This window comes from Apostichopus japonicus, chromosome 15 (assembly GCF_037975245.1).
Source record: "Apostichopus japonicus isolate 1M-3 chromosome 15, ASM3797524v1, whole genome shotgun sequence".
Lineage (NCBI taxonomy): Eukaryota > Metazoa > Echinodermata > Holothuroidea > Aspidochirotida > Stichopodidae > Apostichopus > Apostichopus japonicus.
Window position 1 is genome coordinate 25,928,547 of NC_092575.1, and position 25,921 is coordinate 25,954,467.

The 25,921-nt window shown below is 37.5% G+C and overlaps 1 protein-coding gene across 2 annotated transcripts in view; it reads right to left on the reverse strand.

The window, feature by feature from the left end:
- Positions 1-21,088, reverse strand: part of LOC139980832 (uncharacterized) — a 45,598-nt gene extending 24,510 nt beyond the window's left edge. For both annotated transcript variants that reach the window (XR_011797712.1, XM_071992786.1), the window contains exons 1-8: positions 20,820-21,088; positions 14,380-14,457; positions 10,045-10,879; positions 7,659-7,929; positions 6,688-6,920; positions 5,479-5,607; positions 1,631-1,715; positions 522-845 (exon numbers count right to left, since the gene is read on the reverse strand). Coding sequence is in view for 1 of the 2 variants with exons in the window: in XM_071992786.1 (XP_071848887.1) it covers positions 522-845; positions 1,631-1,715; positions 5,479-5,607; positions 6,688-6,920; positions 7,659-7,929; positions 10,045-10,879; positions 14,380-14,399 (1,897 nt within the window). In the remaining variant the exon portion in view is untranslated. The remainder of the gene's footprint in view (positions 1-521; positions 846-1,630; positions 1,716-5,478; positions 5,608-6,687; positions 6,921-7,658; positions 7,930-10,044; positions 10,880-14,379; positions 14,458-20,819) is intronic.
- Between the last annotated feature and the right edge of the window lie 4,833 nt (positions 21,089-25,921).

Here is a 25,921-nt window from a genome sequence, read left to right on the forward strand (position 1 = left end):
AAAGCTTTGAAATAATGGGGAAAAAATTGCCACACTGAGCTACTTTATGTTAATTTCAACATCAATAAAATAGCCTTGCAATTGATTTATGAAAGAGGTATTTTTGAAGGAATCATGATACAAAATGTATAGATATGTAACACAAGCTTTATGTTGTTAGAGAATTTGGCGAGTGGCAGCAGACAACGGGAATATCAAAGAATCTAGCATCGTTCTCTGAGAGTGACCAGATGGCTCATATGGATCCTTCAAATATTGGATAATCCTTGGGACATAAATTTTTGAGCATTTTTGTATTTTCAATCTTTTTACCATAATGAAATGAATCAAATGGCAACAAATAATTGGTCAAAAGATCCTCTCGTAATTACGTACACCATGCATACACCGTAATAATTTAAATCAACACATTGCCTGAAAGCCAAATATTAAGCACTGATTCACAAACATTTCTAGAGTTTTACTGTAATGTACTATGTTTGTTTTATGTATTCCTATTGCATCATATTATCCATTCTTACCAGGCCAGGCAAGCAGTTCTGGTGCTTGGTTTTCTTCAAACTGAAAGGAGTCAACTTTAGACTGATATGGAGCTAACAGGCTTTCATTCGTTCGGTTTAGCTGAATATAAACCAAACCCTTTTGCAGGTTAGTGACATCGTACATATTGATGATGTTTCGTGTCTTCATGAAGTTAATCAGAGTGATTCCTGGTGTCTCTTTTAGAGAAACCCGGCGTAGCATATCAGTTTCTGCCGGTGGTAGACCAAACAGAGTTGCTAATTTCAGAGTGCTGTCTAGAGTAAGATCATCGGCAACATTGACTATTAATCTGCCATAATCAGCTGAAATGTAAATAAAAGTAAGTATAGTTAAAAATATAAATATAGTTAAAGATCAAAATCAGCACAATAAGACAATTGATAAAACTGATCATTAAATAATGGATGAGAAAACATTTCCTATTAATCATTTGTTTATTTGACCTTATAGTTTAATTGCTATAAATATGTTCAGTTATAGAACAGATAACTAGATGTGTTAGTTTGTTGGTATTAGATGGTGATCACATGGCTACCAAAGGGGTAGTGTAACATTTGAAGTTATAGAGCAGTTTGATGATTTAAGCCAGGTGAAATTTGAGAGTAAGATATATTTAAGGATTAAATTAGTACCAGTGTATGTTTTCAATCATCTCAGGTGAGAAAGAAGATCAACCAAAACCAGGAAAAGATGAACAAGAAAGACTATGCATCTTTTACAATTATCCCCGCCCATATCAAGTCTGTATTTGACATGTAATGTCACAAATTAATTTAACACCGAACAATCCTTTAGAAAGACGTAACTTGTTTCCATGATACCCCTTGATTTATTTACACCTGTGTACAGCTCACTTTCAATATCTCAATATGATTGACAGTTTGACAATGCATCTACACTAAATTAAATCAACTCAATGACCCCCCCCCCTTGGCCCCTCCCTGCCCCTCTTTCTACATCTCTCCTGACAGCTTTGAAGATCTGCAAGTAGGACTATTTAAGGACAAACATACTGATATAAGGAACCACTGTACTGCATTGATATTTACATTCAAAAGCAGTAATTATCTTTTTATTGTGATCCTACCTGCCAAAATTGGTTGCTGTGACATGTCTAGAGTTTTATGTTCTTCAAGTAGGGTTTCTTCCTCCGTAACAGATGCAGATGAAGCCTGAAGATAAAAAAAAAAACTTAGGAAAGATATCTTATTTGGTGTACTGTAACTTTAATCAAGAGGGAAACACCTCCCAGCGGTATTGCCTTTTAATACATTGCATATGCAGCACAGGAGTAGTTTGCAAGCTAACCCTGGCTGAAGTTCATGCTGCATGTACCAAAGCCAATCTTTGAACTCCACCTGAACAGCAAGGAGGTTCTACTAAATATTGAAAAGTCAAATCAGCATAAGTTTTTACATCTTCATTGAAACCTGAACTTTTAAAATTTCGTACGGTTTAACTTCTACAAACTTTAAATGAGATTTCCCAATTGTACAGCAATTTTACTTAAGCATTTAGGTAATCTACGTTGCATATATAATCGTTTTTGCAGGTGAAGTTCTCAAGATAAAGTACATTCGATATTCTGAAACTTGGACGTCTGCTGACCCGAAATGACCTTTGTCCTCCACCCAAAATAATAGGGATCCTGTACTTACCATTAGAAAGACACATGCCAACTATGAGCTGTGATCTTGGGATATCATGTTTACAAGGTTTGTGTTGATACGTATTTACAAAGTTTGATCTTTGATGACCCCAAATGAACTTTGACCTCCACACAAACCAAGATAATTTCTTGGGCTAATTTTGGGGAAGCCACATGCCAAATGTAATAACTACAGAGGTTATAACTGATCCTAAGACATTGTGTTTACAAGCTACTGTAGGGCGTCACATACACAAACCCATCATCACGCATACACACTCGCCAACCTGATTGCATAGGTAACTTACCTACCTATGGTAACTTCCAAATAACCAGAAAGAACCTTACTTTTCTTTTCTATCACCTGTCAAGTTACACCAATTATGACCTCAGCTGATAAAACTGATTGTAGAATAGGTGAATGCATACTCACTTCACATTACTTGTGATCCAATGTAGCATGAGTTTTGAAAATTTTCTAACTTATTGCATTATTTCTGTAAAGCTCAAGATATTGTTGTCAACTTGTAATTACCTTCATTAGTGGAATATTTTATCATAAATTCAACACATTATTGATCTAGTCACAATATTTTCCTAACTTCATAAACAAACACAGTTTCTTTTGCTTCTGATGGTATACTGGCTACAGATACACACTGTTCTATATTCATAATTCACTTACTATACTTAATCATACTTAAGCACCTTTCACACTTTCCCGAATCGCACCGGGTCTTGCCAGATCGGGGCATATGGACGCATCCGGCAGGATCTGTGGTCCGATTTGGCGTGATCCGTAGCTATCCATGGCAACCTGTACCAAACATGTTAAACAATTTTGAGTCGAACCACGGATATAAAAAACCCGTAGACGACCCATAGATATACGTAGCAGCCTGCAATGGACCCTTATAGCTTCCCTAGGAAGCCGTGATCACTCAATCAATGACAGATCTACTACGGGTTGGTACGTATTAAAACGGATAGCGCCAAGTATTGGTATGTCTATGTATAAACTACGGCTGGATACAACTTGCTACGGGTTGTAACGTATTCTGACGGGTTGGTAAAACTTGGTACTGCTTGCTACGAATCGAGGCGCCCAACTTTTGGGTCAATTGGTGACGCCTCCCTAACTATTCGATCATTCTGACTTTCTCCATTGATCAGAGCACATCACAACATCACTGCAGTTCATCATGCCACCAAAGAAGAGGGAATCAAGATGGAGATGATAAGCCAAGAGCCCAGCATTAGCAGCTACAGAGTCATCATAGGCTAGATCCAACTTTGAATCTAGGACTGGATCTAGGTCTGCATCTCCTTCTGTCAATGTTTCCAGATGTTGTGGAATGAATGACTGCATCAGGCGGAAGCTCGTTTCTATGTTTCCGTACCAAGCCGTAAGAACCAGTAGGGGATACTTAACAGCCCGTAGTAAGCCGTAGTGGAACCGCACCAACATGTAAGAGAGCCCTATAAGTAAGCCGTAACTACCCATAAGTTGACCTAGGAACTATCCATACAAATTCTTATCAGCCTGTAACAATGTCGTGGAAACCCGTACTAGACCCGTATCCACCCGTAACAACCCGCTCTGGATATGTATTACAGCCTTTTTAGATCATGGAAGTTGCTAGTTGCCTTCTGTACGTAGACGACCCATAGATATACGTAGCGGCCTGCAATGGACCCTTATAGCTTCCCTAGGAAGCCGTGATCACTCAATCAGTGACGGATCTACTACGGGTTGGTACGTATTAAAACGGATAGCGCCAAGTATTGGTATGCCTATGTATGAACTACGGCTGGATACAACTTGCTACGGGTTGTAACGTATTCTGAAGGGTTGGTAAAGCTTGGTACTGCTTGCTACGAATCGAGGCGCCCAACGTTTGGGTCAATTGGTGACGCTTCACTAACTGTTCGATCATTCTGACTTTCTCCATTGATCAGAGCACATCACCACATCACTGCAGTTCATCATGCCACCAAAGAAGAGGGAATCAAGATGGAGATGATAAGCCAAGAGCCCAGCATTAGCCGAGCTACAGAGTCATCATAGGTTAGATCCAACTTTGAATCTAGGACTGGATATAGGTCTGCATCTCCTTCTATCAATGTTTCCAGATGTTGTGGAATGAATGACTGCATCAGGCGGAAGTTCGTTTCTATGTTTCCGTACCAAGCCGTAAGAACCAGTAGGGGATACTTAACAGCCCGTAGTAAGCTGTAGTGGAACCGCACCAACATGTAAGAGAGCCCTATAAGTAAGCCGTAACTACCCATAAGTTAACCTAGGAAGCTATCCATACAAATTCTTATCAGCCTGTAACAATGTCGTGGAAACCCGTACTAGACCCGTATCCACCCGTAACAACCCGCTCTGGATATGTATTACAGCCTTTTTAGGTCATGGAAGTTGCTAGTTGCCTTCTGTACGTAGACGACCCATAGATATACGTAGCGGCCTGCAATGGACCCTTATAGCTTCCCTAGGAAGCCGTGATCACTCAATCAGTGACGGATCTACTACGGGTTGGTACGTATTAAAACGGATAGCGCCAAGTATTGGTATGCCTATGTATGAACTACGGCTGGATACAACTTGCTACGGGTTGTAACGTATTCTGAAGGGTTGGTAAAGCTTGGTACTGCTTGCTACGAATCGAGGCGCCCAACGTTTGGGTCAATTGGTGACGCTTCACTAACTGTTCGATCATTCTGACTTTCTCCATTGATCAGAGCACATCACCACATCACTGCAGTTCATCATGCCACCAAAGAAGAGGGAATCAAGATGGAGATGAAGAGCCAAGAGCCCAGCATTAGCCGAGCTACAGAGTCATCATAGGTTAGATCCAACTTTGAATCTAGGACTGGATATAGGTCTGCATCTCCTTCTATCAATGTTTCCAGATGTTGTGGAATGAATGACTGCATCAGGCGGAAGTTCGTTTCTATGTTTCCGTACCAAGCCGTAAGAACCAGTAGGGGATACTTAACAGCCCGTAGTAAGCTGTAGTGGAACCGCACCAACATGTAAGAGAGCCCTATAAGTAAGCCGTAACTACCCATAAGTTAACCTAGGAAGCTATCCATACAAATTCTTATCAGCCTGTAACAATGTCGTGGAAACCCGTACTAGACCCGTATCCACCCGTAACAACCCGCTCTGGATATGTATTACAGCCTTTTTACGTCATGGAAGTTGCTAGTTGCCTTCTGCTAGCAATTGTTCCAAAATGTTGCAGGAACTGGGAAAGGGGCTTTACAAATTATACCTGTTTCAAGGCTTCCCTAGGTAGCTTTAACACCTCTTGTAAGGCCATGGATTCCTTGGCATGTTCCAGTTGAGACTTCACAAGATCATCTTTTGTAGCTCTCAGACTTGATTTAGCATCTTCCAGCTTCTGTCATGTAAACAACACAATTGATGAGACAAGAAAGATGTACCTCCCAGTGGTTACTTGCCACATATTATCATGTAGACTAGTGTTGAAGTAGCCCGTTACTGAAGGAAACATATTCTCCAAGTTGACAAACTTCTTCGTATTAAATATCAAGCAGGCTGAACTGATAACCATTTGACCTTTACTTCGGGTGTGACTATTTGCAAATTTCTACCTGGCTCAGAGAAATCACATGTTTACAATAAATTAGTGCAGAGAATTGTGAACTAGCCTTCAAAAGGAACTGCCATGAATGGTGGAACTACTGTAGGACAGAGGTTCAATTATATCAATAAGGTTGATTAATTTTTATGTTTTGAGGTTAAATAAGTCCCATAATATGTTTTAATCTTCTACATATTGTGCCATAGCACATGCAGAAATTCCTTGTTTACTTTTGCTAGTTAACTTAAACTGCCATTTGTACCTAAGCATTTAGAACAATACAGTGTAACTTCAGTTTCGTAGAGAACTTCCACATCAACAAAGCATTCCACCATGCATTGCAAACACTCTCAAAGATCTGTTCTTGAGATAAACGTTTTTAATATACTTCACTGTTTGGAAAAGGAATGACATGACGATTAGGTGTAGCACTAAAATATCAAATACAAATAGGGATCTTGTACTTATGATGTAAAAGTTTCACGCCTAGTAGGATCTTTGTCAATTTCTACTTCTTGATTGTCTTACCTTTACATGTTTTGATTGACCTTGATTAATTTCAAATGACATTTGACCTCTATTAATATGTGTAGAGTTAATGTTCATCATATGAACTAAACATCATGTTTGTTTAAAACTCTTGAGACAAAGAGCTGTTAATATGTTCATCATTGGACCTCTTCTGTTGGATATCATACACTTTCCCTAATTTCTGAAAATACATGTTGTTTTTGCAAATGCTAACTTACAAATTCACTTTACACCACTATATCAAGCAGAAGTGGAGAATTGTTCAAAGTGACTACATTTCTCATGACCCTAGTTAGGTAACTTGGTCATCTGTTTTCTATAATAACAAGCTATGTGAAGTCTAACCTCTTTCTGCTGCTGAAGTAATTCATCTTTCCCATCCTTCAATGTCTTCAGTTTGTTCTCAGTTGTACTCAATCTAGTTCTGAAGTGTTCTCTTTCTTCCTCTGTTGTCTTTAGTCTTTCAGTGAGCTGTTGTTTTTCATCTTCTGATTCAGTAAGTTTGTGAGAGAGTTCCTGCCTTTTGTCTTCTAATGCCTTTATTTGATCCTTGAGTACTTTTTTGGTCAACTTTGAATCTGAAACAAACATATAAGATACAAACATGGTTAAAGATTGTCTTCCACCCAAGAGATTAAGTTATTTATTGTAAATAAACACAGTTCAATGTATGTTAATAATTTATACGGTAAACACTTCCCGGAAAATATTATGACAAATTTAGTGCTCAAATTTTGCTCCAATTTGAGCATGTTATATGAGGTGACCAGGCAAATCTTTCACTTTCGTTGGTGCTTATGTTGGCCCTGCAGCTGAGCAATTGAACAAAATCAATACCCTTAAATGATCCTCCAATATATCAAGGATACTAAAGTCCATAAGTTTTAAAGTAAAGCAAATAACAAACTTTCCTCAATCTTGTCTGAACATATCCCAAATCAAATATGTGAGTGTATCCCATAACTTACAGACTTATGCAAAGATTTCACTGTAAAACAAGACCTTGACATTGCTTGAAACATGTACTGTGGAATATTTACATTTCTGAACATCAAAATTGGATTCTCTTTCTGGCATTGAAGTACTTTACCGGCCATGCTGGTTATTAAATTTCTTGCCAACTCATTTATCACATTATTTGTATCAAAGGATATTGATGGGGGGTCCTTCTTCTATTAACCATGGGTTAATTAAGTTAAGTAAATACCATAGTATATTACCTCAAATCGCATCTGTTCTTTGTGTGGGCAATGCATTTGCATGTTTTTGCGATTCAAAACATATGTAACTGGTTAAGCTCTCTGATAAAAACATACCTTGAGCTTGTTGGTAGACAGTCAATACTGCCACCAAATTACTCAGTCCTTTGCCACAGCATGCTGTCATTAAATGGCTGATGTCATCAACAGAAACCTTCTCTGCCTCTGTGAGATGGTGGATAACAGAAGAAAAGGGTGCATCACTCTCAATAATGTCCTTTGATTCCTTAGCTGGAACTTCAAAGTAGTCAAGTAGCTTCTGACAGTCATCTCTCTCAATCAATGACTCTGAGCACATCAGGAGGTTATCAAATGTAAAGATGTCACTCTAAAACAAAAATTCAACAAAAAGAAAATCAAATTAATATACTGGTTGCAGCAGACTATAAAACAAAATAGATGTAGTAATTTGAGGCACTGAGGCAGCAACATATTCAAAGCGATGGATTTAGTTTATTATGATGGTGTGGATTAGGTGATTTTGGTTTACCTGAGTCTTTTTTACTGCAATATTATATATTTATTTTCCAAATCTGAATAAATTAAAAGTATTCAATGCTGACAATGAATGGACTGATTTTCCAGACTTGACATGATTCCATAAATTGAGGCTCTATCAGGCAGCTTCTTGTAGATTTATTCATGAGTCACCAAATTTAAATTATAGTTTATTGGGCTAAATATTTTTCTCCAACTTTAACCAATAAACACTACATTGTCACCAATGTTTCTGTGTGAACGTGATCATGAACGTAGAACTACATAAGGTGTCTTCTATTCTCGGCAATGTATTTCTATATTCAAATATTTCTGCATTAAAAAGTCTACTTAAGACCCATCTTTTCACTTGTTCTTTTGTAAATTCATCTGCTTTCTTTGTAAAGCGCCTTGAGCAGTGACTTTTGTCTACTCATTTGGCGCTATATAAATCTCATTTATTATTATTATTTTTGTTATTGTCCTCGTCGTCGTCATTATTATTATTAGTAGTAGTATTAGGTTTAGTTTTAGTATTAGTATTATTATCATAAAAAGGCCTTTTACAGGAAGACCATATCGTTCTTACACTGGTTGACATGTGGTAATGCTTTCTCGTACATGGGTAGCATTGATCACATTTCATCCATGTGCAGGGCAGTTGAATATGTTACACTGTGTGCCTGATGACAGCTAAAGATTGGGGCTCTTTACTAAAGTTGATTAATGTACTGCATATTAAGACAATTGAGCAGGATATTGTGTATCTTCACTTACACAAAGAATTTCTAATTTTCACCTAAATAAACCACCATACATCCCAAAATAGAAGGAAGCTTGTGTCATACCAATTTATCAAGACTTAAATACTGTGATCAAATCAAGGTATCATCACTGCAGTATTTGCTCTACATGTGCACTATGGCCAATTAAACTAATCGCTATGGCCTAAATTAAGATAAAAAATATTGCCCTTAATTTTTATTGAATTTTACCTCATTTCAAGGAAAATTTAACCTATCGTGTTCTTAGCAATACTTTGCATTGAGATTTGTCAAATGTGTATATTGCAGCAGATTTGAGAGCCAAACTTAATGATAAAGGAGCTGTTTGTCATGCAATGTTAATTTGCATCACTTTTCATAGAATGTTGGGCTAGAATCCCTAGATATTCATTATAGAAATATTTGCCCATAAAAATAGCACTTACTGCATTATTTAGAATATTTCATATTCACTAATACCAAATTTGAAAAAAAAGCAGATTGTATGCTTAGAAATAAGAAAAATGTTTTCGAAATTGTGTGTGTTGCTCTAATATGCAAAGTGCAACAAGCTTCCAATGGCCTAAATTTACATTAAATTTTGCACTTACTTTTCCACCACTTTGATTTCCTTCTTAACGAACAAAATATAGTTGTGTTCTTCATCAAATTCCGCATTCACCAGTAACAATTTGGTAAAAATTAGCAGGTTGTATAGTCAGAAAAAAAGAAAAAATATTTCCCAAATTTTGTATGTTGCTCTATTATTGCAACGGGTAACAAGAATGCAATGGCCTCAATTTAAAAATAAAATTGCACTTTCTTTGTCACCATTTTGACCTCCATCTTACCAAACAAGTGATAGTGGTGTTCTTAATAAAATTCCCGCATTAACTAGCAACAATTTTGTTTATTTTTGAAGCTATTAAGATTGAAAAAAAAATAGGGAAAACCATTTTACATTGACAGTACAAACAATTTCCATAACACCTTACCGGAATCAGCAAATCCCAAAGAAATATGTGCCCTTATTTTTCATTAAATTTTAAAAGTAGAACTCAAAACATCTAAGAGTGTCTTCTCGTCACCTGTTCGCATGGAATGATATCCAATTTGTTGAACTTCAAAAGGATTGCTTTAATAAAAGTGATAAATATTCCTAATTTTAGCCATAGGCTTATATTTCCTTTATCAGTACTTACTGTGTGATATTCATAGACTTCTCCAGTTGTCTGGGTGACCAAAAACAATCTGTTTATGTTATTATTGATCCTGATTCTCCGGGAATAATTAGGAACTTTAAAAGAAGCCAAGATATGACCCCCAGAGATGGAAGAATGACCCCCAGATAGAGAGTAAACAACAACTCGACTACCCTCACCACCCTCCCATAATATAAATATTAATACTTTCTCTTCACTGACTGTTATACTCAGTGCATCTCTGTTCTGTGTGTTTGTATATTCCTGTTCTATTTCTCCCTCACTATTACACATTAAAGCACTCCTATAGCCTGTACAGATAAACAGTTTATTATTACTAACTGTTATATCATTAGGCCAGTCTCCTAGTCTTAATCCTTTTAAGACGATTGTCTTCTTTATTCTCAATTCTCTCGCATCTGAGACAATCACCTCATGACTGTATCTTAAACCGACATACACCAAACCACCTCTGCTTGTCATACACCAGGCTACACCGTTAAACTTCCCTTGCTTGACCAGACCGCCATTACTACTATCGTACAATGCTATCGTATCCTTACAACACGTTAAAAACAGACGATCATCCAGTAAACAAACAGACCGCCATTCTGAACCAAACTCGGTATATTCCTGAGAAAAATAGGGCTCTGGCGTCAATGAGAACGGTTGTTCCTGAGAATCAGGATTAAAGTGAAACATAAACAGATCGATAAAAGTGTTCTTTTTCCCGTTGTTAGATCCAGCGACTGCCAAACGGCCAGTATCGAGCACGTCCATGAACAACACATGGTAACCATCTTGTACAGTGAATCGTGGAATCTTTGTATGCACTCTGTGTGTATGTGGAAGGCAAAAGTGAAAAGTTATGTGAGGGTCGGAAGCTTGTCTCCGTGGTTACGAAGAATCTAGAGTGATTTTTGATTGAAGGAATGTTGATGAACAACGCTCAGACTACGAAGTGACTAGGAATAATGAACGTTACTGAATCTTTAAAAATCTATTGAGTGCTGCAAAAGTCGCGAACCACAATGGCTATTGTCCAGAGCAAATTAATCGACATACTAGTCTCGAAATAATAAGGTATGAGACGTTCAAGGCCTAATTATTAAGATACTGACCTATATAGTGTCGTTACTTACAATAGAACTCTTTCGCGCATGAGCGTGAAGGAAAGTACATGGCCGCATAAATATGGCTAGCGGAGTAAAAACTGCTAGAAATTGGAAAATCGACGGAATAAAATATTTTCCCATTACAGTATCCTATTAAAGTCGAAATAAAATTCAGAACAAAAAAAAAAAAACATTTCAAATTAATTACTGTGTTTACGGATATGGAAATATTCCCTTCACAAAATTTCTCTCGCATATAACAACACCGACTATAACAACACCGAATTAGTGTTAAAAGCCGGCAGTGTCAGTCAAATTGATAAAATTGCATAGGCGATATTTAGTTTGCTTGAACAGGATTTATCATATCTTCAATACTCATCGTTAGCATATATAACTGATGTAAATTTTTGATTAAAGTTGTCATATGTGCTGACATGACCACATGCAATACATTCTGATTTATTTGCATTTAGCGCCAAAAAAATGAGAGATGGTTAGACGCACTCAAGTTGCAACTGTGTGTGGTGGAGCTGTTAAAGGAGGCTAACTTTGTCAAAGGCTCCGCTAATGATGAATGATGGCGCTATTAAAGATAACTAACTTGGTTTAAATTTTTCACGGGTTAACTTCAGACAGAAGTTTAGACTTGAGTACTTCGGCATATTATAGTCCAAGAAAAAGAAAGGACACATTTGACTGCTAGTAATAATGTTTCTATTGCTACACAGGTTTCAAAGATATTAACCTTCAGAATATGCTAAAACTCTGGAATGCTCACTTAAAGAGTCAGAGATCAATGACGTCGGCGCCTCAGTTGCAATCCTAAATCTTAATGTTAATCCATTTTTTTTTTAATTCTAAGAACTTTACCAAAACACGTTCATTATCTCCAGAAAATATATGTTATATGTTAGGCGATTGACCTGATGCGGGGGATCCGAAGTGACAAAGAAGTGCCCCGCTTCATAGATGAGGGTAGCAATACTTATATATATTAGAGTCTATATCAGTCCTCCCGAAAGTTCTCCTTCGGGAAATGTGCCATAAAGCAGTAGAAGAAAAAATTGTATTCATGTTACCCAATCAGGATCCTGGTTTAGTTTTTGTGGCTCTCATGTTAAAGCAGCGACGTAGCCAGGAATTTGAAAAGGGGGGGGGGATTGGTTGCGATTGATATGTGGGAGAGGTGTAAGGGGAGGGGGTGTCCCACTACCCTTTGAGATATGCTGAACAATTAAAGGTCCTTAGATGCGATCTGGTGCAATGTTTTGCCAGTTTCATCATTATCATATGATATCATATTATCAGCAGATTTTGTTTCCTGTTTCCATTCTTTTACCTAATATATCAGAAAGACTAAAATAGAGCTCTTTTACAATTTTTCCAGTAGGATGAATATTGTTTATTGTCCATTGTATGGACTTTAATACATTTGACGAACTTAACTGATGGACAATATAAACTTTCATATTTTGTAAGACAGCCAGATGTGCAGTGGCTTAACAAAAATATCGTTATCGCAGTGTATTAGCAGTGTAATACTTATTTCTAGGAAGTGTGTATCACGTACGATTGCTAGCTTAGCTCCATAACATGCTGTTCGTGCAACGAAAATTAGGACGAATCATAAAAAGGATGAGAACAAACGTTATCGACGTCGTTGTGCATATACGGTTCAAAACACTCCATCGAGTGCAGTTAGGTAGGCAATATGTATTTTATAACGCAGTGGCCTACTGTAGGCTTGTAATAGGCTATATGCTAGGTTTAGCTTATTGCAGCTGCCAAACTAAATAAGTAGTTAAATCAGTAGGCATGAATGTTACTACGATTATAATCGAGTTAACGGAGCTGACGAGTATTCAAGATCAAAGAGCACTGACAAAGTACCATGCTAAAAAAAAAACAACAGTTTAAAAAAAATCAACACTAAAAGGGGGGAGCAGTCGCTCCCCCCCCCCCGGCTACGTCCCTGTGTTAAAGAACATGAATGGAAGTACATATTCTGCAAAAATTGGGTCAATTGACGCAATTTTAGATTCCTTGGGCCTACCAGGAGCAGCATACGAAATTGTTTACTTCTGAGTGAAGAGGTTTATTTACAAATGACGAAAATTGTAGGCTCTTATATCAGAGAAATCTACATAGTCATGATACCGAAATTTGATAGTGCCATGAATGGCCAATTTTTCAAGTAACCAGAGATCCGTTTACCTAGTGAGAACTTTTATCTAGACTTAGAGACCAACCACAATACTTTTGTGATTTAGTGTGTAAGTCAATGGGGTTTTAATAGGCGTATATTAACTTAGAAGTGCACATCTTGGAAAAATGCCGTACTTTGTCATATTGTGGTATTTAAAAGATGTCCTTTTGTTGAGACATTTAAAAAAAGTGTAATCATTCAGTGCCCCCTTTGCTGATAAATTTAAGTAATCAATCAAATGGTGCTGTTTCGTTGTCATATCAAAATAACAGAATATGTGGCACAGAATGCAAAAAGGATCCATTTTATCTTCGTGCTTTACCTTAAAGCAACGTCACCGTGATGTCCTACTACCCTTAGGATTTTGTGTGTTAACCCCCCCCCCCCCCTTCGACATTGAACACTTTCCCACATTTCAGGAGTTATCTGGGGAACGAACAGCCCGGTTTATGAAAGATGTTTAGTATACAACATTGCTTGAATAACTATATATATAGGTGAATGTAAAGTAAACAAATAATAAATATTTTTTTATTATACTGTCATGTATAATTATCGCCAAGTATAAACAAATTTGGAACCTTTATAATATATGTATATATATGTTTCCCCAGACTCCTCAACATATCCTACAGGGACCACATCTCCAATCAAGAAGTGAGGAAAAGAATTGGCCAGGCTATCGGGCCTAACGATGACCTCCTCACCATTGTGAAAAAAAAACGCAAATTGAGATGGTATGGCCATGTCACAAGATCTACAGGACTGGCTAAGACGATCCTGCAGGGCACGGTACCGGGAGGAAGAAGGAGAGGCAGACAGAGGAAAAGATGGGAGGACAACATCCCAGAGTGGACGGGCCTCAAACTGCCTGATGCCCTTCGAGAGGCCGAGGACAGGGAGAAGTGGAAAGAAATAGTTGGAAGGGCATCTGTGGCGCCCCTACGGTCTACCAGACTCCGGGATAGGTGAGGTGAGGTGATATATATATAAAATAATAATTATACTTACAAGGTTTTTGTGTTGACCATTTTGATATGTGCTTAATTAGTTCTTCGAGAATTATATTAATGCAGCGAGAGTCCTGATCTGCGAATAAAGTTAGAAAAATTCTTAAGAAAGAAATACAACTTTCTAAGAAAAATTCTTATGGAGGAATATCGCAATAAATACAGAGATCACCAGAACGGAAAGAAAACTTCTTTGGGTGAACGCTGTGACCTTGTTTATGTTTAACGAGCAACCTTGAATGTAATATGATGGATGAAATGATGTTTTGGTCATTGCGATGGGTTCCCTAGACTTATTCTTTAATTGATCCCGATTCTAAAATCTACTATTAATCAGGAAGTTAACGTACGGTTACAGTTCTATTTAGTCATCCTGAAAAAGACGACGAAATCGTGAGAAAATAGTTGAAATTGATTAAAAAATGAAACATTCATATATATACGATTGTCAAGAGTGGAGATTTTCTTTAACGAAATTTACATTTTTATTCAATATGTCACTTACAGGCATATTACAGAAGTTAGCTATACTTCCTACATTGGAGTATTGTTAATAACAATTCAGAAAAGTTCTACTGTATTTGAATGACAGACGTTTGTGCAAGACAGGTGCATGTGAGGTACAGCGAATATTCTTCGAAAGGTCTTGAATATAAACTTGTTCTTGAGATAATTCGATACGTTCTTGTATGCTGAGTCGCTGGCAGGTCAACGAAGCGTGTAGTGATAACACAAATTTCAAACAGAGGGCCCTTTGAGATCATTTAAAAGACAACGAAATGCTATGACTTTGATCAGAGGATGATACAAATTCTGAACTGCATTATATACTAAACGCTATACTAAACGAACGTTATGAAGTTATTTAATAAATACATCGAATTTTATTCTCGAAAGGGGGAGCAACAGGGAGGAGGGAGGGAGGGGGTTGGCGTAAAATCATATAAAGATGTCTGTAAAGTCTACAGATCATTAGGATAATCTCTTAACCTGAGATATTCCCCTCCCTCTCAACCTAACTTCAATGGAGTAAGTGGGCCACTCCCGTATGTACTTTAAAGGTAGTCTGTATTGGCCCCGAATTAAAGCACGCTGTAATTGCTAGAAGTTTTCAAAAAGTACTTTCCTGGAGGTTTTTTACTCTCCAAATTGTTCTCAGACATTTTTAAGGAACACACAAGATGACTGAATGTCCCAGTTAGGAAAATCTCCTCGACGATTGTAATAAAAACAGTTTAACCAAAGGTGACCATGTTTGAATATCTAGCAAACTTGGGGCCAATACAGCATACCTTTAAGGTCTTCCCAAGGCCATCTCAAGATTGACTAATTTCTATGTCTAAAACATAAAAGAATAAATTTCAGGTCACTATGACGTCACCCTTATAACAATAAGATTGAGTGGGTGGTTGTCATCCAGACACGCTACTATACTACTAACGAGCGATACCGTCGAAAGTTTAGCAGGATTTGTCAGTTAAACTTTCCTTTGTCTGTTTGTTCGTGCTCCTTGTGTCCTGTTCCGATATATTTTAGCACACAAGATTATCCAAGCCAACAGTTCAATGTTCACGAGCATATTTCAATATCGTGTAGTATAGAACAATACACATCTTTCAGTATGTAAACTGTATAACGCTACGGTTAACAAAATCCCAACAGTTGAACGTCACCAAAGAATTCCCCAAGATTGTGCAATACTATTGCTCAACATCGGGGAATCCCTGATAGTGAAGCGATATTTCGTAATAGTTTGTTCGCACTCCAAATTTAGTGTCGCTGTCAACCAAAAAGCGGCTTCGAAAGGCAGGTATTTGCTAACCGTAGAGAAAGAGCAGTAACACACAATGGTAGCGTAGATGTAACCATGATCAAAAATAGATATATCCGTAACAACCGTTAGACCTAGGCAAAGGGTACGACGCATATGATATTGTACCCGAACTTTATCATTGTACATCGTATTTGTTATTCTCGTTAGGGCTATCACAGTGACATCGCCAAAGGGGGGGGGGGGATGGGAGCGTGCCCTCCCTCCAAAAATATCGTGCCCCCCAAGTGCCCCCCCCCCCAAATGTAGTGTTTAAGAGATACTTTTTTTTACAACGGACGAAACGTATTATGTTCATCAGTTAAATTTCTTTCCACTGACCATCACAATAACCAGTTGTTCTCTTACTAAAAAGGTCACAGAGGCCCCGGCGTGAATCGCTAGTGCTTAAACCTCACTACTATCCTGCATGAATTTAAATTTAACTTTTAACACTGTTCTCCACGTAATAAACTTTTCCCTAACCCTCTTGAGATGGAGAGGCTGAAGTATGCTTCCGCCCAAACTTTTCAAGCGGAAAACTGCTTTGTGTTCTCTCATAATGGATCATCACTAGATAGCACCAAATTGCATCTTATGACCCTTAAATATTTACAAACATTATCAAAGCAAAAGGTTTAATATTCCTTTTTTTGTATTACTTTTTGATCCGCCTCAATTAAAAACATAAATCTCGGACAGACTAAGCCTGAAAATTCTAAACAGAAAGTTATGTCAAGTTGCAGATTGGATCTAAGGACCCTAAAGTAATCAAAACCCCCCTCCCATTACACTCCTCTTCCAGGACGGCACTCTCAATAAACATCGTGCCCCCTAAATAAGTGCTGTGCACCCCCCCCCCCCCTGTGCCCCCAAAAGATTGAAATGTCTGGCGACTCCACTGGTCTGACTAGTATATAACAGTAAACCTTCCGTTGAAGGCAATGAATTATACAGATAGCCTATACCGTGCATACATATATGTGATTGCTATATCCATGTAGCTTTGTTTGAAGTCAGGGTGTATTGTACATTCACAGTTTGTACACAGCCAACAGTATAGGATACACTGTTACGACTAACTTGACTTGTTCATGTTAGGAAACGCCATACTTTTGTTATAAAAAAAAAAACGATTGCTATGAGGTGAAAACTGGTTTTTCCCACTATTGTCAGTATTATTATTATATTAGGCGATACCGCGATATAAATTGTTGACACTTACGCTTGGCGTATGCTATCCCAGTTATAACATGATTAATTGGTTATGGGCGTCCATCCACAGGTGGACATGTCCCCCACCACTTTTTAAGATGGTACAGACACAATATCAAATGTCCCCCTACTTGTGCACATTTTTGTACCACTTAACTATACTGGGTCATAATTTGTTACAACTCTTATATTCATCCTATGTAAATTTCTTAAAGATCGCGAGTGCAGTCAGTCGACAGGAATTTTGTGATTTATGTACATGAATGATGGATTTGTACCGCAAGCGCTGTCCAAATTGGATAATTTGGCTATGCTACAAGCACACGATACGTGTTCCATCTAACACACACTATATGCATACACAGTGTCTGAGAGATAGGCCTACAACACGTTCGTATGTTTTCTGTTGCATAGCTGTATAGCAGTGACAGAAAATGCTAAGTTCGAAACATTTTATCTTTATTTAAGGCTTATTTGGGTGGTAGAACTTTGATGTTGTATGTGCAGTGATCCTGCTGGCGAACGGGGTGCCAAAGGGTTGGCTCAAGAAGGTGCGCTTGGGATCGCCCATTCCCGACCATCTAGATAGCTATTGAAAATGAGGCCTGAATCACTGACCATGCATGCAGCTTCTATTGTCAAGTGGCAACCAGTGCAAACGGTTATTTTCCGAAACGTGATACATCAAAGTCACGAAATACGGGGCTACCCGACATGAATTGAGAATTGGCGGGGGGGGGGGGTAGATGCATGGTCACAGCAGGAGAGAAATTATAAAATTCAAAGGTATTACAATTCAACGTTGGCTTAATAGGGACATGGGGGGGGGATTTCAAAATGTGGCTTTTTATCTCATAATTGTTACTTATAAAGTAAATATCAAATGGCAAAACGTTTGAGATGAAAGTCTAAAGTATATATATACTTTCCGTACTTTCCGATGATAACTTCCGCTGAAAAGTTTCTTGTGCGGAAAACAACTTTTTTTAAAACTTACCAGTACACTATGTTTTTCTTCAATTTTAGGATATAAAATCCAGGATGATGATAATAACATAGTATCAAAGAAAGTCGATAAGGATATGTTAGACTGAGTTCATGTCAGGAAAGTTAAGCTGCTTATAATTTACTGGATGCATGGGTCTGTTTAATTAGGGATTATGTAAAGAACTACAAGGCGGTCGCGATCGGCGTAACAGGCATAAGCAGGTTATAGATTTGATATATGTCATTTTCTGATATTTGTGTGTGTGTGTGTGTGTCACGTGCTTGTTCAATATGTTTATAAGTTTACTTAATTTTCTATAGTTCATAAAACATTTTCTGAACGGATATTTGTAAATTAGTATTTGATTTGCCGAGACTGAGTTGTTAAATGTACAAGTTTATTGGAAGAATAAAGTTGGAAAATTCATATATTCCTGCTTTCATTCAAACGAGGGAAACGTTGTAATAAGTCATTGCGCTACTGCAGTACGATATCACATATTAATTGTAGCATGATATTTAATCTAATGTGATAAACAGGACTTTCTATGTAGGGCTCTGAATATATATCTTGTATAGAGTATAAACAATATTACTCGTATCGTTGTACCATTCAACATCTTTCTCGGACTTAATTTTTCTTGATACTGCACGTTAATTTCATAAGATAAATCATAAAAGAAAAACACAATTTGATTGTTTCCTGATCGTCATTCTATTGCTAGTGCCTCTCGGTACTTTTAGTGAAATTATAGGAAGTTGGCTACTAAACGAGAAAAGCTGACTTAATGATAGGGAGATTATTAATATAGGATATCAATTTCAATTAAATTTCTGTATTCCAGTATAAATTATAAAATTTATAAATAGGACACATAAAAATGATACATAAAAGACTTAAACATGTACAAACATGAAAGCATGAACAAAACAAGAAATAAGATAGACGATTAGAAGTTTTAAAGATTAAAAGAATTATAACAGAGATTCTAACAACCCATTTTGAATAGAAATGGCTATTCTGTAGATAAATGAGTTCTTAAAAAGCATAATTCTAAAAGATGGCAAGATAGTAGGATTACGTAGATTGTACTTGTTGGTTCTATTGCACAGAGAGATCAACTCGGAGTGAAGTGGGTGATCTTTAGAACTATGTATATTCTTAGCTAGTCTTATAAATTCAGTTTTAGCAGCAGTGTTTACTTTAGCAACAAGGCTTTCATAGTCGAGATTAAATATATTTGAGCAGTATTTCAAGAAACTTCTGGTTCTTTTCTTGTCCTTTTCAAGTAGAAGGTGATACCAGACAGGAACTGCATACACAATCACTGGCAGAATTGATGAGTTGAAAACCTTATCTCTTACATTAGAATTGAATCTAAGGAGTAATGTATGCCAACGTTGATACAATATAATACACCTTAGACATCGTTTTAGATATATATTTAGTAACGGTTAACTTGGCGTCAATATCAACTCCTAAGTACATAGTATGAGATACCCGCTCAACAATGGAGCCTTGAACCTGAGTTTTCTGATCCCTGGTCTGAATGAGACCTTGATGTTTAATGTTAATGTTTTCAAAAATTATTTCTTTAGATTTCTTAGGATTAAGTAAGAGGTTCTTCTGCTCACACAAATTGACCATATTATCAATACATGATTTATAGTCATTGCCAGCACAGCTGGCAATGAAAGTGTATGAGAGGTGGTGGCTTTATTACAGTGTGACATACAGGACTCCGAGCCAAGAATTTGATTTCTCTCAACGATGGGCTTGGAATGGTAACTTGAGTCACATGCAGTCTGTTTACTAATGTCCAAGCCTTGGTTATTGACTGAAAGCAATATTTCTAGCACCAATTTTTATCTTTTAAGAAACAATATTCAGGTTTCTTATCATTTTTAGAACAACAATGACATTTGTTAATTATAAAAACGTATAAAATACATTTTTTTATCATTGAAATAATGATACTGCACTAGGCTACATCTAACTATTTAGGGCTTAGGATGAGACATAAATGATAACCTCTTTCCAAACTTTCTACAAACTGACTCAGTGTGGAAAAAAGCACAACAAAAACAACTGATAATGAAGACGATAATGATGTGCACCGACAATGTTTATTATTTATGTTATAGATCCGAGAGAAGCAACATTTAATGTGCAGCATATCCCTCTATTATCCTTAATTGATCTCCACTATGCAGTCAAATGTTCAAACTTCTTCAATTGTCCTAACCAGCACATCATGATCTAAGAATTTCAAACTACTCAGGCTCTACAAATGTTGAAATAGGTCTATATTTAAAACAATTTAACAAATTGTTAACAAAAGTAGGCTAACGTGTCCACGGCAAACATTTGTTAACCAACTCAAACATATAAAATGATGCAGGCTACTATTGGTTTGGGCGATACTCACTGACAGTTACAGTTTGCTGGCGTGACTTATCTGTCTGCCTGGTATCGTTTGTATGTATTGGTACAGATGTTGCACTAGACTGGTGATGTATTGGTACAGATGGTGCACTAGGCTGGTGACTGGTGATAAATGTAGGGATCCACTACCAGGAGAGAACACACTTACTCATGTTGGTAGGAGAAACAAAGTGGAACCATTGGGCAGCTTCAAACTTGTCAAAATGAAGCAGAAAACTGTTGAATTATGCAGATTAATCTTTGACAGGTATTACCAGCACGGTCTACAAAAGAGGAACTAACTAGTAAGGTCGGTTCTACCCAAATTATAGCTATGATTCGTTGAGCATTTTGAATGAGTGAGGGTTATTGTCCTATACAGCCATTGTGAATCATTTCGAGGTGAAAAAATATGTTTGTTCTTCACGTGAATACTGACAATGACAAGCAAAATGCCAAGTCTTTATCATTCAGCGAGTATTCTACACTATATAAGGCATATTAATAATACAAGTCCACGCGCAAATCACATGATATAGAGGGAGGAAGTAGCAGTAACTGGTCCGAAAGTGTCGCATTCTACTTACCACAGTCAACAAATAACACAGTAGTTGCGTGACAATGATACTGATATGAAAATTTCTTGGGCGAAAAACCCCTTTTTTCACAAACATGTACACTATGTTTGTTTCATACCAGTCTAGATTCTCCAAGCGATTGGCTGGCATTACGTCATTGACTGCTGCTTCGACCTGCATGGTTGTAATTGTCGTCAGATGCATCTGTTTCTGGCTCAAACATATAGGGTTGTTGGTCTCCCTGAGGTGGTAATTCGATATCCATATTAGACTGTGGAATTTTATCCGATTTTGAGCCGCCTGTCTCAATTCCCCCCCCCCCCCCTTCCCTCTATCTCCCCTTGTTTCACCCTTTGTCACTCCTATTCTCTTAGCTCTCCTTTTTTCTCCACACCTTCCTGTCTTTGTCATTCTGCAGTTTAATGTTACCTTCTTCCCTTAATATTCTCGTTGTCCCTTTGCAGTTTATCTCCTACCTCTCCTCTTCCCCCTGTTGGTTTATTTCTTCTCTCCATCCTTTGTCTATTATTTCTCTTACATCAATCTCTTTTGTGTTCACCCTGCTCATTATTATGTGTGTATTCTGTGTTTGTATTTGTCTCATGTAGTTTTTGTTACTTGTCCTTCAGCCTCTAAGAAAGACACTGCTAGGATGAAAACGTCAGGCCCACTTACTTTTACACATGCTTTCAGTAAGGGCTAGTAGTTATAGCAACCCGTATATTTATTCGAAAGGTTTGATTAACTATGAAGGATTGAAACATTGTAGATTGAAAGCTGTTCACAGTTTTTGATTGGTAGATGTTTTAACATGATTTAGACACCACATGTAAGACACGAAGAACAAACAAAGACAGTGCACCATGTAGAAAGATTTGTTTTGACTGTATTTCAGCAATGTAAAATGACAATGATGACGTCATAACTGTAACCGGGTAATCGCGAGAAGAACTATGCGATCAATCGGCTAAAACAAATTGTCGAATATCAGCACTACTGTAACTCTTCTTATTAATATTCATATTTCATACATTTCAGAGAGTTTGAAAACATTTTTCATTCTGCATGAATGTTAAAACTATTAAAAGATGAACTGTAATATGAAATTTTACTCCAAAACTTTGCACTGTCTCTACTATTTGCGCTTGAAATTTTAAATTCCTACCAAAGCATCACAATGTTACTGTGGAATTGCCATATAACTAACTTAAACTCAGTTAAAGTTAGACCACATGCCTTTGCTAACGATCGCCTAGGCCTAACTTACCATATAGGCTAGGGCAAATGGGGGACATAAGTTACGGCTAGGCTACTTAGACCTAGTAAATTACATTGTAGCCTATTCTGTAGGCCTAAGTTCGGCCAACCCAGTTCTAATCCAACTCTCGGATCCGGCCGGTGTGTCATAATTTGCACTATACAGCTGGATAATAGTTTGGCATCGAGTTAACATTGGATAATATTGTGGCATAGGTTAGGGATTTCAAATATTGAACTTGTGAATCGTTATTGGTAATTGCTATTTATCTCTGTGTGTACATTCTGTCGTTGCATATAAATGTTTATTACCATGTTGATATATGTTGTATTTGTGAATGATTATTGGTAATTACATGTCTGGTGATAGTGTAAACGGAGAAGAAAGTAATACTCGCCATTTGGCTCTGTGCGCTTATTATGTCGCTGCATTTAAATTATGGTTTATATGACAAAAAATTATGGTTATAGTCTAAATGATAGCAATATAAAACATTTCATTTGTCTCTATGAGCGTCAAAGTGATATAGTTACATATGAACGAAATGAAACGACACACCATTTGAGTTCAGAAACAAATTTAATATCATTCTTTAACATCTTATTTTTGCTACAACGTATGGTCACTACTATAAATCATGATATAGCCTGGTTAGGGGATCTTTATGCGATTAAGATGTTCCTACTTATTCTGCTAATACTGAAACAAGCTAGAACCTTTATAAAAGCAGTGTGAAAAAGACTGTCTGCCCTACGATATAATTTTACTTAACTTTCTACAAACTAGCTACCTTCACTGACAAGATCTAAGGGCTAAATAATTTTCAAAAAATCTCTCTCAGAGTGAGGGGACTTAGCCAGACTCCTCTGACTAGAACCTCTACCCCTTTATTGTCAGATCCTCACTCTGACTTCATCAGAGGGGTTACCAATCTCTTCCTGAATATCAAACGTATTAGAGAAGCCAGATTGGTTGACCAATAGACTTGTGTTTTACAAATTCTGTTCTACCTTAGACACCAACAGTTTCAATTTTCACACAGAAGCATTATGGAATGAGTAATGGCTGTAAAGAATACGTAACAGGCTCCTCTAAGTTGTCAAAGAGAGTTACTAATGTGCTTTGGTATGGTACTAGATCACATAATAGGGATTTGGGCAAGTTGAAATTACATTGTAATTGTTATTTTATTACATAACAGTATGTACACGGTATGTATGCATGCATTTATGTACGTACGTAAGTATGCACATGTGTATGGGTGTGTCTGTGTATGTATGTACGTATGGGTGTATGTATGCACAAGTCACATGTCGTGACCCACGGGAACACCCAAAATGTCCATAAATGTGCCTGAAATTAATACAAAGGATACGTAACCTAATCTACAATAAATAAACAGGTCTATTAGAGTCATAAGGTTTTTTTAAATAATTCTTAACTTCGGTCGAAAATCGAACTCTTAATAATTCCACACTCAGTCGCGGTACTGAGCTATACGAAGCTTCTGTATCACTTTTATACGCTAGGTGGATCTAATTTTCGTGGTCGCAACTGAAGTTCAAAGCTGCAACCCCTAACGGATATATACGCAGACATGGAATGTAATAAATATGAAATGTTAGTTGTGAATTCAGCGGAGTACTCTCTTAAAATGATAGACTGAAGAATTCAGTCTTCTGTGAGACTGAAATTGTTTTCAGTGTTATACACTGAGTTTAGACTGAGAAACACCTACTTAGACTATATTATCAGTTACACCGTTCAGTCGCTGTTTTGGACTGACTGTATTAACCAATCAGCTAATCACATGTGGCATGGCATCTTACCATTTTCAGTCTCTGTATTCCACTGAAAAATGTATCCAATCAGAGAATAGAAATTGCGCCTACGTCATCCGAAAACTTGCAACTACGCCGCACAGAAATAAGTGACAACGACAACGAGCGCTACAATTTGTGTACATATATACTACTATATTCTTCGCTTAGCTAGGTACTCGCAGTACTGTACGTACGCACGCCGTACACACAGCTAGGCATGAACGAGACAGACGACCGTATGTCTAAGCTAGAGTAAAGGTTATAAATTAGCAATGGCTGAGTCTTTAAGAACTTTTCTTACAAATAAAGGTTTCCACGAAGAAGTGATAACAGTGTTCGAGGGTATGTATGTATGTTTTTTGTTGTTTTCCAATTAATACAGAATAAAAGCTTGGCAGTTCGTAACGTTAGTTATTCTAGGCTTGTGCGCGAGGTAGGCCTAGCTAGGCTGTACTATAGCAAATAGGGCCTCGGCTAGGCTATTGTTATAATTGGTGGGGCCTATTTACACGATCGTCGGGCGAATAAGCACGCCGGTCCTGCATATGTACCCGATCGTCGGGCAAATCAGCCCGCCTGTCCTGCATATGTACCCGATCGTCGGGCGAATAAGCACGCTTGTCCTGCAATATGTACTCGATCGTCCCAAAATGAATCTAGCCTAGGCCTAGGCTAGGTTAACCTCATAACAAATACTTGAACATAATAATGCTCAAGAAATTGCAAAACACAGTACTATTATGCATAGATTGTAAGCACCCTTAATTATTTGCAAAATGTAGTTAGGCCTACTGCTACAGCCATTACAGCATGAAGCTATCACGGTACCAGATCGTCGGGCAAATTAGCCCGCCTGTCCTGCATATGTACTCAATCGTCGGGCGAATAAGCACGCTTGTCAGGACTGCAATATGTACTCAATCGTCCCAAATGAATCTAGGCTAGGTTAACCTCATTACAAATACTTGAACATAATAATGCTCAAGAAATTGCAAAACCTTACTATTATGCATAGATTGTAAGCACCCTTAATTATTTGAAAAAATGTAGTGACTGCTACAGCCATTACAGCATGAAGCTATCACGGTACCAGTTCGTCGGGCAAATTAGCCCGTCTGTCCTGCATATGTACTCAATCGTCGGGCGAATAAGCACGCTTGTCAGGACTGCAATATGTACTCAATCGTCCCTAATGAATCTAGGCTAGGTTAACCTCATAACAAATACTTGAACATAATAATGCTCAAGAAATTGCAAAACACAGTACTATTATGCATAGATTGTAAGCACCCTTAATTATTTGCAAAATGTAGTTACTGCTACAGCCATAACAGCATGAAGCTATCACGGTACCAGATCGTCGGGCAAATTAGCCCGCCTGTCCTGCATATGTACCCAATCGTCGGGCGAATAAGCACGCTTGTCAGGACTGCAATATGTACTCGAT